The 16,818-nt window shown below is 42.3% G+C and overlaps 1 protein-coding gene across 1 annotated transcript; it reads right to left on the bottom strand.

The window, feature by feature from the left end:
* Nucleotides 1-5,185: 5,185 nt before the first annotated feature.
* Nucleotides 5,186-11,166, bottom strand: LOC146992504 (NACHT, LRR and PYD domains-containing protein 3-like). The gene is made up of 7 exons (XM_085786396.1): nt 10,843-11,166; nt 10,017-10,073; nt 7,124-8,969; nt 6,772-6,945; nt 6,402-6,575; nt 5,845-5,891; nt 5,186-5,744 (listed from the first exon to the last, which is right to left on the bottom strand). The coding sequence occupies exons 1-7, from the start codon at nt 11,114-11,116 to the stop codon at nt 5,200-5,202; spliced, it is 3,117 nt and encodes a 1,038-aa protein (XP_085642522.1). The 5' UTR covers nt 11,117-11,166; the 3' UTR covers nt 5,186-5,199.
* Between the last annotated feature and the right edge of the window lie 5,652 nt (nt 11,167-16,818).

Genomic DNA, 16,818 nt, shown 5'->3' with positions numbered 1-16,818 from the left:
TTCAGTCTTGTTTTTTCCCGGTTCGGGAAGAGGAGCTTCCGCTACAAAACAAGCTTGAAATATAGACTTATTTAATTTTTTTCGGGACAATTTCGCATTTCGGGGCTTCAATACAAGAGGGACATTACAGACGAACAGCATGGAGGTATTTGGATGTTTTTTGGTGTGTCTTTTTGTTACGAAGACAGTTGGTATCCATTTGCAACCGTCATATGGACATGCACTGCTACGCCGAGACCCCCTGTAACTCAGAGAAGCCACGGAGGACTCTGAAACTTCTCCCAGCCCTTAGTCCACATGAGGGGGAGGAGATTAATGAGTGAAATTTCAATTTTGGGTGAACTATCCCTTTAAATGCAAGCCCTATTACAATTTTTTTTTAACGTAAATAAAGACATGAAATGTTTCATTCTGTGTGTAATGGATCAATATAATGTATTAGTTTCACTTCTTGATTGAATTACTGACATAAATAAACTTTTCCATGCTATTCTAATTTATTGAGATGCACCTGTATATCTGTGTTTCTACGTAAATGTAAAAATAATCTGTTCATATCAGTGAGTGATGTTCACAGATGTTCACTGACTTTTCAACAGGAACTTATCTGCAGCCAATCAGACGCCTCCCTCCCATCAGCCAATCACAACAAGGTGGGTGAGGGTGTGGGGTGGGGGGTGGGGGGGGCACAGATGAGTCATCCAGCTGTTTTTTAACAAACAGTCACAGACAGTTCAACTCTCTCCCACACACACACACACACACACACAGAGCACAGTGAGTCCTGGTCTTATCTGTCACGTGTTCAGAGGGTGAATATATGGAGGTATTATTGTTACTTTATTATTTGCAAATGTTTATCTCAATCTGTGAGATAACCGTAATCAGATCTGTAAATGTCTCAAACAAATCCTTGTCTGTGTTCAGATTTGCAAGTGAGGACAAATCTGCAAATGTGTGCAAAGATCTGTAAGTGTACATAAATCTGTAAATATGTATGCAAATCTGTGCGGGTGTAAACAGTCATAAAGTAAAGCAAAGTATGCCTTTATTTATCCCACGATGGGGAAATTTGCAGGGTTACAACATCAGTACATACAAACAAACACATTCACACATGCCGTGCACACTGTGGTGGACTGGTAAAAAAATATACAAATATTTATAAATATAGGGCAACCAAGATATTAAAAGAGATATAAAATGTGTATGTAGACAGATCTAAGACTGATCAAGTTCTGGTTGTTTTAGCAAAACATGCAGAGGCTTAAAGTAGCACTATCGCAAATACAGCAGTAATAGCAATAAAAAAAACTGAAATATGCAATATTAATATTAATATAATAATATTTGTTATGAGACAAGCCGGCCCAGCGCTTAGCTCCACCTCCTGAATGGCACGCTATGTAAAGAGAACGAGGACGTTTATATCTGATACGCTGCACCACTTTAGCCCCAGAGGCTAAATCTGGTACAACCATCTCTTCATTGTTTTACAATTGATTAATGGTATTTTACACTGTCCTGTAATAATAAACTAAACAAAAAAAAAAACTAAAACCACTGGCCCCGCCCCATCTAGTGGCCGAACAAAGAATTGGAATTTGCGATAGTGCTACTTTAATGCTCCGAGGGAGCGGTCTGAGCCAAGATGGAGGCCGTGTGGAGACGCCTCCGTGTCATTGTGTGCAAGCATGTATTAAGTGGCCAAACGTGTGGGGGGTTACTTAAAAGCAATCGGGACATACTTGACAAGTGCAGCCTGTGTCACACAGCAGCACAACTACGACACACACACAGCAACAGTTTTAATAAACAGTGCTGCTGGATCACAGTCTCATCTACTCCAAAAGTGTCTCTATGCGCAATATTCAAATCATAAATGTTTAAAAAAAAAAAAAAAAAAAAAACATGAACAGAGCATGATGAATATAAAATATGACATTAAAAAGTCATAATTATGAGGTAGAAAGTTAATTTCATTTTATTGAGATTAATTCAATCACATTTCCTAAACGTGGCTTTCCCACAGTGAGAGTCTTTATCCACTAATGGTGAAAGCTTGGATCAGTGGTGAAAACCTTCCCAAGATGGCCGCCCTACCAAAATACTCCAAGAGCAGCAATGACTCATCCAGGAGGTCACAAAAGAAACAGAACAACTTGTAAAGACCTGCAGGCCTCACTTGGCTCAGCTAAGGTCAGTGTTCATGATTTAATCATAAGAAGGAGATAGGCAGAGGCTTATAACCACAAGACTCGTCTCACTTCTGCCAAAAAAACGTCTTGATGATCCTGAGACTTTTGGGGAAAATATTCCGTGGACTGACGAGACAAAGGTTGAACTTTCTGGAAGGTGTGTGTCCCGTTACATCTGTTGTAAAAACTACTACAGCCTTTCATAATCAGCATCACACCAACAGTTAAACCTGGTGGTGGTGGTAGGTTGATGGTCTGGAGCTGCTCTGCTGCTTCAGGACCTGGACGACCTGCAGAAACTGATGGAACCATGAATTCTGGTCTCAACCAGAAAATCCTGAAAGAGAACGTCTGACCATCAGTTCATGACCTCAAGGTCAAACGCTCTTGGGTTCCTCCTTTAGTGGATAAATGTGAAAATGTGGTTTATCACAGTTACTTCATGATTTAACAAGAGGGGCAATTACTTTTTCACATAGATCCAGGTAGATTTGGAGAGCTTTTTCCCATTAATAAATGAAATAATCATCTAAAAACTGCATTTTATATTTATTTGGGTTATCTTTGTCAAATAATAACATTAGTTTGATGATCTTAAACATTTATGTGTGACAAATATGCAAAAAAAGTAGGAAATCAGGAAGGGGGCAAACACTTTTTCACAGCACTGTACAAGTGTTTTCTCATAGACTTCTGTACAATCAATCAGCCCCCTGGTGGTTGTTTGATAGAATGCAGGTTTAATTCTGCATCGGCATCATTTTCCAGACCATTTATTTCAGCAGAAAGTGAGATCAGATCACAGGTGATCAACGGGGACACATTTTACTGCATGTGTGAACAGGTGTTAATGGAGAGACCTGACACTCAGATGTCCAGAGACACTTGAATGCTACATGAAGACTGACGGTATGGAGCTATTATTGTTGCAATATTATTTGCAAATGCGTATCTCAATCTGTGTGTGCGTATCTCAATCTGTGTGTGCGTATTCAGATCTGTGTGTGCGTATTCAGATCTGTGTGTGCGTATTCAGATCTGTGTGTGTGTAATATGATCTGTGTGTGTGTATTCAGATCTGTGTGTGCGTATTCAGATCTGTGTGTGTGTATTCAGACCTGTGTGTGTGTAAAAAAAATCTGTGTCCGTATTCAGATTTGCAAGTGAAGACAAATCTGCAAGTGCATGCAAAGATCTGTGAATGTGAACACAGATCTGTAAGTGTACATAGATCTGTAAATGTGTAAACCGATCTGTAAATGCGTACATAGATCTGTAAATGTCTGTCATCACTTACAACTCAGGCAGGAGCTCTCCATTGGCTGTGTTTTTACACGTGAATTTTGCAACACTTCTGCCGCGGCAGATCTGTGATCTGCAAATGTGTAGAAATGAGATTTGTCTGTGACCTCAGTGTTCCTTTGCCCTGAGCTCAGGCTCACAGGCTCACGCTGCCTGGCTGCAGTAGCAGTACCGCGGTCCGTGTACGAAGTATAATTCAATTACGTCGTTCACTTTGTACCATGAGAAATGTCGTTTTTACCGGTATTTCCTGTTTGATTGACGTGAGACGTACAACGCAATTCAGCGCACCGAAGTGCCCGCTTGTTCCTTTCTCCAACTTGTACAATGAAAATTGAAAAAGGAAGTCGAGAGCCAGCCTTCAAAATAAAAGCTCCGCGTTTTGATGGCTACAGCAACGGACAATTTAAAAGAAAGAAGAAGAAAAACTCCGAAACGAATTAAATACTTAATTCACAACAAATCGCCTAAACGATTACCATTTACCCCAGTAAAAACGACATTTCTCATGGTACAAAGTGAACAACGTAATTGAATTATACTTTGTACACGGACCGGGTCGGTACTGCTACTGCAGCCAGGCAGCGTGAGCCTGTGAGCCTGAGCTCAGGGCAAAGGAACACTGAGGTCACAGACAAATCTCATTTCTACACATTTGCAGATCACAGATCTGCCGCGGCAGAAGTGTTGCAAAATTCACGTGTAAAAACACAGCCAATGGAGACCTCCTGCCTGAGTTGTAAGTGATGACAGACATTTACAGATCTATGTACGCATTTACAGATCGGTTTACACATTTACAGATCTATGTACACTTACAGATCTGTGTTCACATTCACAGATCTTTGCATGCACTTGCAGATTTGTCTTCACTTGCAAATCTGAATACGGACACAGATTTTTTTTACACACACACACAGGTCTGAATACACACACACAGATCTGAATACACACACACAGATCTGAATACGCACACACAGATCATATTACACACACACAGATCTGAATACGCACACACAGATCTGAATACGCACACACAGATCTGAATACGCACACACAGATTGAGATACGCATTTGCAAATAATATTGCAACAATAATAGCTCCATATGACGGCCTATTTCCACTGGATCTGTCTCCACTCCGTTCCGACTCTGATAAGATTTAGCTCCGTCTGACGTATCCTTCTCGTCTAAAGTGAGATTAAAATAGAAAACAGATCCCTTTGCCTTTCTGAGGTTGATTTTCCGTCAGGCTGCTTACTCTGTGGTATTTTTTTTTTAACTTTCAGTTTGTGTTCTTGTAGATCCGGTGTGTTGTATCGTAAAATATCACTGTTTTCCAACTCTACGATTATTATATTTTCATCTATGACGTCCTGTGAGTTTTAGGTCACTCTAATTGATTGATGAGTTGTTGCTTGTACCAGCGGGTGAAACTAATGTTGCCAACGTGATGATTTATGATCGTAAAGTTTGTCGTTGTGTTTTATTTTGAAATTTACAGGACGCTTTGTGCATTTGACATTCTGTGTGGGGCGATCTAAACGACTTGGATTTATTTATTTGTTTATTTCGGGCATGTCAATTAAATCATCATCATCACACTTCATCTTAGTTCAAATAATACAATACACATGGCCGAAAGGGAAAGCGGGAGAAGCAAAAGCTTATCTAGTCCCGACAGACTGAGGTGACGCTGCTACACTGGACACAGAGACAGCGAAGAACCGTACGACAACAACCAGAACCCAGGAAACAGCGTCTCAGTGAAGGTGGTGTTGAAGGTGTGGAGGTGGATCGGGGCATCGGAGGAGACGTTGTAGAAGGACAAAGAGCCGGCGGGACAGTCCACGTAAACCCCCACCCTGTGAGAGGAGGAGGAGGAGGAGGAGGAGGAGGGGAGATCCTTCCTCTTGTTGCTGTGACAGGCAGAGAAACCATCGGCCTCCGAGCACCTCAGACTCCACGACTGGTTGTTCACTCCAAACCTGCAGTCGTACCCGTGGCCCCTCCTCACGACTCCTCGGTAGGTAGCCGCTATGTGCACCTCCCCCTCCCACTCCACCTCCCAGTAACAGCGACCGGTCACTCCAGTTGTGCACAGCAGCTGCAGCCAGTAGTTAAACCGGTCGGGGTGATCGGGGTACGGCTCCTCCACCGTCACCGCCGTCACCGTCCTGTTGGCGTCGGACAGTCGCAGCTTCCTGTTGGCCGTGTTCACGTCCAGCTGCAGCTCACAGGCGTCTGAAGGACAGAGACAGGAGGCAGCTCAGTCAACAGAAACACATCACTGCAGATAAATTGAAGCTTGACATGAACTGAGGAGACTCTGGACTGAACTCACATTTCCCCAGACCAGCTCTGAGCCTCTGCTGTCCACCGTGATCCAGCCTGGAGGAGGAAACAACAACAGCCAAACTCATTAAGTGATCAAGTCGAAGGCAACTGAACTTCTCGTTTTAGTTCTTGAAGACAATTCACTTCCTCTCCCAAATGATTGTTCAGTTCTCAGGAGCCTCAGTTAAACTTAATGGGATATTCCGGCGTAAGTTAACCCATGGTCTAACGCACTGTCAGACCAGTAGAACCTACAAACGTCTCTAGTTGTAGCAACTTCAGCACAGACAGAAAGATAGCAAAACACTGCTGTCCACCAACCACCATCAAAAAAGTCACTGATAGCCACAAAAAATGCTCAGAACAGCACCAAACTTCAACAGTACAAATAGAGGCCCATCCCCTAATACGAGACATCAAACACCTGCTAGCTTTGCCTGGTTTCTATTGAAAAGAGACCAAAACACAACTTATGGAGGCACCTGGATGTCTTCCTAAACCTGAAGCTGAGAAGTGAGTGGACCTGGGAGAGAAACCGTGAGAGCTGTTGTTGTCTGTTCCTACCTGAGAGTCTCCAGTCTCCACTCTGGACTCTCCAGTCCAGCAGACACCAGCTTCTCTCCTGAGGCTCCTGGATGGTTGTAGCTCAGGTCCAGCTCTCTGAGGTGGGACGGGTTGGAGCTCAGAGCTGAGGCCAGAGAAGCACAGCCTTCCTCTGTGACCAGACATCCTGAAAGACTGAACACACATACACATCCATCCATTAGTAAATCCTGTACAAACATTCATTCAAGTCTAAAGAACTTCAGAGAGAAACATACAACATCGAAATTAGATTAATGATGAATTGATAAAGACTTGAATGCATGGATGTATAATTGACATGCCTTAATATGATGCCTTTTCAGATTGGGATGTGACACCTCTGGCTCACCTGAGAGTCTCCAGTCTACAGTGTGGACTCTCCAGTCCAGCAGACAGCAGCTGCACTCCTGAGTCCTGCAAGTCGTTGTTACTCAGGTCCAGGTGTCTCAGACTAGAGGACTGGGAGCTGAGGACTGAGGACAGAGCTTCACAGCTTCTAGCTGAGAGGTTACAGCTGCTCAGGCTAAAAGAGAGTTAGTTGTTAAGAAAAGCCATTAAACCTTGTAAATGTATTTTAGAACTACTCTCCACTAAAGAATCAGTTGAGTTATTCTCTTGAATATGATTTGTATACAACTTATTTACTGATCACCCTACACATGATAACTACAGTTAGTATCTGCAGTTATCTTTACACTTACAAAGCTTTCTTGGAGGCTCTGACCACTGGCAGCAGCCTCAGAAGAGCCTCCTCTGAAGCAGAGTATTTCTTCAAGTCGAACACATCCAGATTTTCTCCTGATGACAGTAAGATGAAGACCAGAGCCGACCATTGAGCAGGACACAGTTTATCTGTGGAGAGACGTCCTGATCTGAGGGACTGTTGGATCTCCTCCACGAGAGAACGATCATTCAGTTCATTCAGACAGTGGAACAGGTTGATGCTTCTATCTGGAGACAGGTTCTCACTGATCTTCTCCTTGATGTACTGGACTGTTTTCTGATTGGTCTCCAAACGACATTCTGTCTTTTTTAGCAGGTCCTGTAGTTTGTTATGATTGGTCGGCAGCGACAGGCCCAGAAGGAAGCGCAGGAACAAGTCCAGGTGTCCGTTTGGACTCTGTAAGGCCTTGTCGATGGCGATCCTGTGGATCTTCGCTGCAGAGGTTCTCCTCAGAAACAGTCGCAGGTTTTGAAGTGACAGTCGAGGCAGAGGCATCACGTTCCTCTTGCTGTTAATGAGACACCTCTCCACATACACAGCAGCCAGGAACTCCTGAATGCTCAAATGCACAAAACTGAACATCTTGTCTTTCTCTTTCCTCCCTCTCTCCTCTTTAAAGATCTGTGTGAAAACTCCTGAGCACACAGAGGCTGCTCCAACATCAACGCCACTCTCCTTCAGATCGTCGTGATAGAAGATCACGTTTCCCTTTCGCAGCTGCTGATAGGCCAGTTTTGCTAATGACTCAATTGACTGAATGCACTTCTCTGGTCCATACTTCTTTGTTGTCTGATCAATATGAAACAAAAGGAAATCTGCGTACATCTCAGTCAGGGTCTTGGGCAGCTCTCCTCCCTCTCTGGTCTTCAGCACATCCTCCAGAACTGTAGCAGTGATCCAGCAGAAGACTGGGATGTGGCACATGATGTGGAGGCTTCGTGATGTCTTGATGTGGGAGATGATCTTTCTGGCCTGCTCCTCATCTCTGAACCTCTTCCTGAAGTACTCCTCCTTCTGTGGGTCAGTGAACCCTCTGACCTCTGTCATGCTGTTGACAAACCCTCGAGGGATCTGATTGGCTGCTGCAGGTCGGGTGGTTATCCAGAGGCGAGCAGAGCGCAGGAGTTTCCCATTGATGAGTCTCTTGAGCAGGACATCTACTGTGGCTGTCTTTGTCACGTCAACAGAGCCGATATCATCCACATGGAGGTCGAGCTGCAGGCGGCTCTCGTCCAGTCCGTCCAACACAAACAGGAGCTTGAACTGGCTCTTGTCGTAATTGGCGTTTCCTGACGACTGCAGAGTTGTAAAGATGTGATTCAGAGCTTCCTCCGTGATGTCTACAGTCTCTGGGATAGACTCGTGAATGAGCTCTGCCAAGGTGAACACCTTCCCCCTCAGTGTGTTCAGGTGACGGAAGGTGAAGGGGAAAACAAGATGCACATCTTGATTGGCTCTTTTTTCAGCCCAGTCCAACACAAACTTGTGCACAAAGAATGTTTTTCCAATTCCTGCGATTCCATTGGTCAGCACGGTTTGTATGGGTCTGTAATTTCCAGACGGGTGTTTGAACATGTCTTTGGGGTTGATTGGTGTCTCTGTTCGTGCTGGCCCCAGACTCTCGATCAGTCTGACCTCGTGCTGAGTGTTGATGTGAACATCAGGCCCAGCGGTGAGGTACAGCTCCGTGTAGATATCAACCAGACGCTGCTGATCCTCCGCCCACCCTTCTTCTGCACACATGAACTTGTCCTGGAAGTTTGACTGAAGCAGGTGTTGGTAATATTCGATGGGGCGTGGCTGTGGAACAGGAACCATGACACCTGTGTCAAGACAACACAAGATGTCTGAATAAGAGAAACCGAAGACGTATCCCTGATCCAATCACTCAGACCCATTAAGAGGTGGTCTGGACCACTCTGAAGGAGCATCAACTCTACCGATGTTCGCTGAAGGACCACCCACTCTGAAGGACCATCTACTCTACCGATGTTCTCTGAAGGACTGCCCACTCTGAAGGACCATCTACTCTACCGATGTTCTCTGAAGGACCATCTACTCTATCAATGTTCTCTGAAGGACCACCTACTCTTAAGGACCACCTACTCTACTGATGTTCTCTGAAGGACCATCTACCCTACCGATGTTCTCTGAAGGACCATCTACTCTACCAATGTTCTCTGAAGGACCATCTACTCTATCGATGTTCTCTGAAGGACCACCTACTCTGAAGGAGCATCAACTCTACCGATGTTCTCTGAAGGACTGCCCACTCTGAAGGACCATCTACTCTACTGATGTTCTCTGAAGGACTGCCCACTCTGAAGGACCATCTACTCTACCGATGTTCGCTGAAGGACTGCCCACTCTGAAGGACCATCTACTCTACTGATGTTCTCTGAAGGACCATCTACCCTACCAATGTTCTCTGAAGGACCACCTACTCTTAAGGACCACCTACTCTACTGATGTTCTCTGAAGGACCATCTACCCTACCGATGTTCTCTGAAGGACCATCTACTCTACCAATGTTCTCTGAAGGACCATCTACTCTATCGATGTTCTCTGAAGGACCACCTACTCTTAAGGACCACCTACTCTACCGATGTTCTCTGAAGGTCTGCCCACTTTGAAGGACTACATACTCTACCGATGCTCTCTGAAGGACCACCTACTCTCAGTAGAGGTTGTGGAAGGACCTGTGATGGTGTGAGGTAGCTCCTGAGTATATTTGGTGCCAGAACACCTCAGGTCAGTTTTGATTGGCTCCATGGTTGTATCATCAGGTCTGTGGACGTATGAAGAATGGGTGGAGCTGTCAGTGGACCATCACACTGGAGGTGTATTACCTGTGAATAGTGCAGCTTCACCTTCAGTCTGAGGTAGAGGAGCCCGAGAGGAGGAAGGTCCAACATCACTGACAATCACTGAGAGAGAGAGTGAGAGAGATTATGTGTCTGTCTGAATGAATGAATGAATGAATGAATGAATGAATGAATGAATGAATGAATGAATGAATGAATTTTATTTTCGAACATGTATAAAAAGAAAATAAATTTATGTAACTATAGACCTTTTCAGAGAGTATAAACAAATACAGGTGATACCAAGGATACTAATTAAGGCTCCATTCCATTTAGTGTACCAGAGCGTTTTCTAATGAGCCACACCTGTCTTTGTTTATACTCTCTGAAAAGGTCTATTGTACATACAAAAGAAAGAAAAAAAGAAAGAAAAAAATAAAAATAAAATAAAGAGCTAAGACATAACAAAACACCGCACATTGTTCGAAAAAGGAGTGGGAAGAAGTACAATACTTTTTTTTAAATTTCCCACCCCTTTTTAACTACTCTTCAGTTTATAACTAGACAGATATCATAACTATATAATACACCTATATAAATATATACCATATATACACTTCATAAATATCTATATAAATATATAATTACAAAAATAAATATATACCACATACATATCCTCGTAAATATAAATATATAAATATAAACTATCCCCATAAATAAATATATACCCTATATACCATATACTAAGTTAGTTACAATATAACAATCAACCCTATTCCTCTTCCATATACTTGTTTTAAAAAAAAGTGTACCTTTTTTTAAACAGATTTATATTTGCACTTGTCTCCACCAATGATTGATATTACTTATTGATTATTTGTGACTGACTGACCTTCAGATCCTGAGCTGCAGTCATTCAGACTTTGCACCAGGTCGTTCCTGTTGATCTTCTCTAGAACCTTCCGGGTCACCTCCACAGCAACAGGAAGTGTGTACGTCTGCACCAACACAGACACTGTGTCCCAGGGGTTTGTTGCCTGCAGTCGGCCCGTTCTGACGGGGGGGAGGCCCAGCACCAGGTCGGGCTGCTGCAGGAACCACCTGAACTTATCCAACTCCTCCTTCCTCAAATCCTCCAGAACGTTGAGGACGTTCTCTGAAGTCATCACGGCTCCCTGAGAACATCAGAGGACATCGTCATGGTTCCTTTGTTCACCTATCCACCACTTTCCGGAGAATGATGCTGGGTGTCGCCATGACACTCCATTCCACCGTTACTGTATTGTTGATAGCATAGACTGGTTGATAGACATTGGCCGTGATGACTTTATTTATAATCATCACGTAATTTTAATGAGAACAATACAGAAGGTTTTAGCTTTATGTCACATTTTCACGTCACTATATCACCGTTGCGACTACTCTGATGTTTGTGAAGTCTATAAAACGATTTGTCGAACAAACATTTTAGATTAGCTGGGCTAACCGTTAGCTGTTAGCCGTTAGCAGTGTCAATAAACAATAACTCAATAAACAGCCCATGAAAAAAAAATTTTTTCCAGCAGATATCCTAGTTCCAACATGACTGAGCTAACTGGAGTAGTTTCATGTCGTGTCCGACAACGGGAGGGTTTTAACCATATACAGCTGACGTCCTGATGTTAGCTTAGCTGCTGCTGTTAGCTGTCAGCAGCAGCAAAGCTAACAACTATGATAACCATGACTAATCACAAAAACGTGCACACAGAAATAGTAATGTTTGTTCAATAATTCGTTTTATAGACTTAACAAAAATCTGATTTAGTCCGGAGCCCCCACATTTGGCACCTACACATAGAGTTAGCTGCTAACGCTACCAGTTAGCCGCTTGCTAGAATGCTACTAAAACCCACTTCTGTTGTGGTGTGACGCAATGGATCATGGGAAAATAAAGTGGCGGATAGGCTGCAGCTGAACAGCCAAAATTATCTTCATTTTGACCTCAGTTGTGAGGGAGAGTTTTACAAATTCATCAAGTTCATTAGAAAAATAAACCACTGTTTGGTGACAATCCGACTTGCTGGAAGATGAATTTTTTTTTTAATGGATTACTTTGTATTTACGTATGAAGGCAATGATTAAAAATGTAAACTGAATTTGCCTTTAATTTGGGTAACCTAAATTGAGACACAGGTGAAATATCAACATGGCAACATGAGCTAATCACAGTGAGGAGATCCGTGTCTCAGTCTGAAGTGGTTCAATCTGGGTCAAACCACTGTAAGTCTGTAAAGCTGCCAACATCAGGGGCTATGGACTACAGATGGAAATTAGCTCTGTGATAAATCTGGTGCACCCATCTATTTTTTTTAATTATTAGTGTACACGTTGTCCCTAAATAAAATTAAAAAATCAATCAAATCAAGCAGCTCACATCAGCAACCAACACTCTCAGTGGCCCTCATTTATCAAACTTGCGCAGGATCTGGTGTAGATTCTGGTGTAAATATCAGTGTACGCCAAGTGTCACGTGTGATTTACTAAAAGTGTGTACGCTGCTGATTTCGGCGTAGAACCGGCGTGGTGTTGATAAATCCGGCGGCTGAAAACGAGTGTAATTTAAATGTCACGCCCCGATATATTCCTGCTTTAGAGGCGTCGCCCTGCCCCTTTTACGACATGGAGACACGGAAGACGGCCAAGAAGAGGGACTTTACTGACATTACCGCGTTGAACAGGGAGAGGGCGGCAACATTAAATATCTGGACATTGATAGATTGATAGATTTTGTGATTGATAAGCGTCATCCCGGTGGATGGAGGCTGCAGACGCACGTGTCACCGACCACGTCAGGAAACCCAGGGATCTCATGAAATGCTCCTGCAGTTTACTAAACACAAGTGACTGAGGAGAAATCATATAGACATAGGCATATTACACTGCGAACGCGACTTTATGACCATCAGCACCGCTGGCATGGTTCGGCTGATGGAGGGATGTCAAACACCGGCCCGATCTCCCGCTGACAGGTCCCGGTGACTGGGGAAAAAAAAAAAAACACTCCGCCGCGGAGATCAGCTGGACCTGGACAGGTAGCGGAGCCCCCCCCCCCGCCCCGCCCCCCTCCGGTGTCCGGCAGAGAGAGACTGAGGAGCCGTCCGGTCATGCTCTGGTGCAGGAGATGTTGGAAGTTTGTGTGTGTGATCTACAATAACAGGTCTGTCTGTCATTGACTGTTTCTGTTTACACAGCTGATTAACGACCATCTGTCACGTCGTGGTTTTTAATTCATCTCAGTTGCTCAAAATAAAAGTCGAGTTAAATTTTCAACACGGACTTGGTTGTAGCGTTTCTCTTTTTTGGCTACTTTTTATCTTTTTATCAATATAAACAACAACAACATGTGGTCCACATCGCTGCGTTATTAGACTATGGTTTAATAATCATTCTGACACAGCAGCACTCCTTCCTGCATGTTCTACGCTGGTTCCAAATGTGCGTACACCTGGTCAGAGCTGGCGTGAGATTTGTGCGTACCGTACGCTCACGCTCAGATTAATAAATGCCGATCCTTGCGGTGAATTTGGTGTACACCCATTTTTTTGGTGTACGCAAGTTTCATAAATGAGGGCCAGTCAGTGTCCTGTATGGGTAACTGTTACAGATGTGGTGGAGCTTCACATCTGCACGGATGAAAACAAGCACACAACAGGACACAACTTATTTAATTCCTCTTTACAATACTTTTTATCCTCTTTTTGACATTGGACAAAGTCATCATTCTCTCCGCCTCCTTTTCATTCTTTCATCCTCGATCAATCAAATCAATTAGTGGGCTGATTTGGCATATTTATTGCGTTACCCTCACCCTTACCTCTACCATTTGCATAATAAAGCATCTTTCCGACTCGTGATCGTAGGTCTTTCTGAGTCTTGTATTTTCCTCTACCTCAGTTTATGGCAAGAAGCCTTATCTGACAATATGATAATAATAAATAATGGTTTACATTTATGTACTTAGCGCTTTTTTATCAATACCCAAAGAAGTAAGCTGCCCTGGGGCATACTAGCGGAAGCGTGGCTGCCAATGTTCGCCAAACTGCCCCTCCTCCACTGCCGCCCGATTGATCTCAATAGTGGGCAGACTATAGTCCCTATATATGGATCCACTGCCTACCCTAGCCACCTACTTCTGATTGGTTACCTATTACCAGAAAGAATCACCATGAGATAGAATTTGCATTGTAAGGAGTTTTTGGTGCAGCTTTAAAGGAGCATTATCGCAAATTACATTTTTTTGTTCAGCCACTAGATGGGGCCGGTGGTGCAGAGTATCTGAAGTAAACATCCTACATAGCATGCCATTCAGGAGTGGCTGGGCCGGCTTGTCTCATAACAAAAATAAATTCAGCATTTGTTCCACAGACACTACACTGTTGGCTATATGAATTTATGAATGAATGAATTTATATTTATTTACGTGTCATGCACCAATTAAGGCGCCCAGCCTATAAGGGCTTACAAGACACATTATCATCACATTCAGACACCAAACAAAATAATCAGAGCACAGACAAAACCAAACAAAAACAAAAACAGAAACCACATGGAGTTCACATAAATAATTCACCTCTTCTTTTTGACCAGGCACTTTTCATGAAAGTAGCTATAGTAAAGACTTCTTTTCTGAAGAACCATTCCAACTTTACCTCATCATCAACCCAAAACAACTCCGGTTTCACATTTTGCATTTTCTGAAACAAAAACTGCCTGGCTTCATCATATAACGGACAATGAAACACAAAATATATATTCTACTATATTTTGTAGGCTATATATTTATGGCTCCCCTCGACCTATTTATTGCATATTTCAGTTTTTTTTATTGCTATTACTGCTGTATTTGCGATAATGCTCCTTTAAAGTTCACTGAGAGGAAACAAGTGCATTAACGTAAGAGGTCCATTGAGGTAACAGAAGTTCAAATGAGAGGTAAAACATTCATTAAAATTCATATAAAAAATGATATACTAAATGTAATACAAACTTCCATTATATAAAGCAGCATAAAATGATCCACACATCTTTTTTTGTTATGATTTTTAACATTGAAGCCCTTACTTGCTTAAAATTTTACACTACACCAGCAGTGATTCAGGTATGTCACATCACCGCAGAAACAAACAGCACCACACGTCCAAGCACCAAAGCTTCGTTACCTGGTACCATGTAGACCCGAGGGACCAGATCACATGGAGCTGTGATGTGAGATTCAGGTGCAGCCTCAGGTGAGAGGTCGGCCGTGGACCGGAAGCAGGTCGGTGGTGAACCGTCAGAGAAACAACAGCAGCTGGTGGTGGTCGATCCTCCTGCAGACTGAGACTGAGACTGAGAAACCTTCACACATCTACAGCCACAAAAAAACAGGAAAAAACACTTTGACAGTTCCTCATGAAAAAGCAGAACAACATGGATGTTGTCACCACATCCATGAAGGGTCAGTGCTACTGCCAGTGCTTCCTGCTTGTGGTTATACGTTATAATTAAATCATGATGACAGGGCAATATCTAAACTATCCCATCCTAACTCAAAAACCCAGGGAAAACCCCGTAACCCCTTTTTAAGTTGTGACTCAAAGTAATGTTCAATTCAATGAATTAGAAAATTAAAGTAAATGAGGAACTTGATTTGAGAAACGTCATCTTATGAAATTTCCCCAGTTACATAGGCTATTGGGTGAATTTTTATCCTTAAGTAAGTGAAAACATTTTTCTCTTTTAATCATGTTTGTTGTTTTTGCATCATACGACAGTGTTTTTCCACAGTGCGATAAAGTCTGTCTGTTCACCCACAGGCCCCTAAACACTTCAATGTGTAGTGAGACAGCGACACCTGCTGGTTTGAATATGAAACACACAGATTCAGATGGTTGTTGAGTGTGTTCATGCACAGCAGAGTAAATTCACTGTGTTTCTATCACCATGGCTGCAGACTGCATGGTTGTTGTACAGGTTGTCCTCGTTGTTCATGGTCAGGATGGTCAGAAGCAGCTTTAAGTATCGTATAAGTATCACCTGAGTGAGGTGAGCTGTAGAAATAAATGTTAGACAAAAAAAATATCGGATGGACATTTTTTTTTCTCTCTCTCTCAATAAATCTTAATTAACACTAATATTTTCTGTACAAAGGCAGTTATTACAGTAATGCACATACAAACAAATGAACAACAGCCAGGGGAAATATTCAAATACAGCAAATAATGGTGTTCATAAAGAAAAATCAGAGTCAATCTTCAATGTGATATAAGGTATTACTTCTCTCCAGACTGAGGGTGACAGGTTCATGCTCTGTTTTTATTTTATCCATTAGATTTTTTTTTTTTTTCAATCACAATGCTTTAGTTATATTTATAAAGAGTTGAGATACAAATAGTATAGGCTACAGAGAACGGTATGCAAAGAGAACACAGAAAAACATGTGCGAGGAGGGGGTAATGTACATTATACAAAATAAAAAGGTTGTAGGCTACATGTCTAAAGTTTTAATAGCCTTTTCATTTGTTGATTTGGTAATTAGTTCAAAGTAAAGTCTCATTTCTTTTCGAAGAATAACAAAGCAAGTGGTTTTCTTAGCAAATTTAGTTTTATGAATATGAAATTTTGCCAGAAATAAAAACTAATTTATTTAAAAAAAACAAAAACATTTTCCTTCTCTTTTAGAGTAATTATGGAAACCAGATTTTCTTTTGCTTGGGTTTTTTTTTTCAATGCGTTTTCTTGAAAACATTGTACAGAGAACAAGGTTGTGCATACAATCAAACATGAAACATCAGACAGGTGCTCCAATATGTATCAATAAACATAAATAATAAATAAATCTAAATAAAAT

Source organism: Trachurus japonicus, chromosome 1, assembly GCF_045865225.1.
Source record: "Trachurus japonicus isolate A0001 chromosome 1, Traja_1.0".
NCBI lineage: Eukaryota > Metazoa > Chordata > Actinopteri > Carangiformes > Carangidae > Trachurus > Trachurus japonicus.
This window is presented reverse-complemented; position numbering and strand designations above follow the sequence as displayed.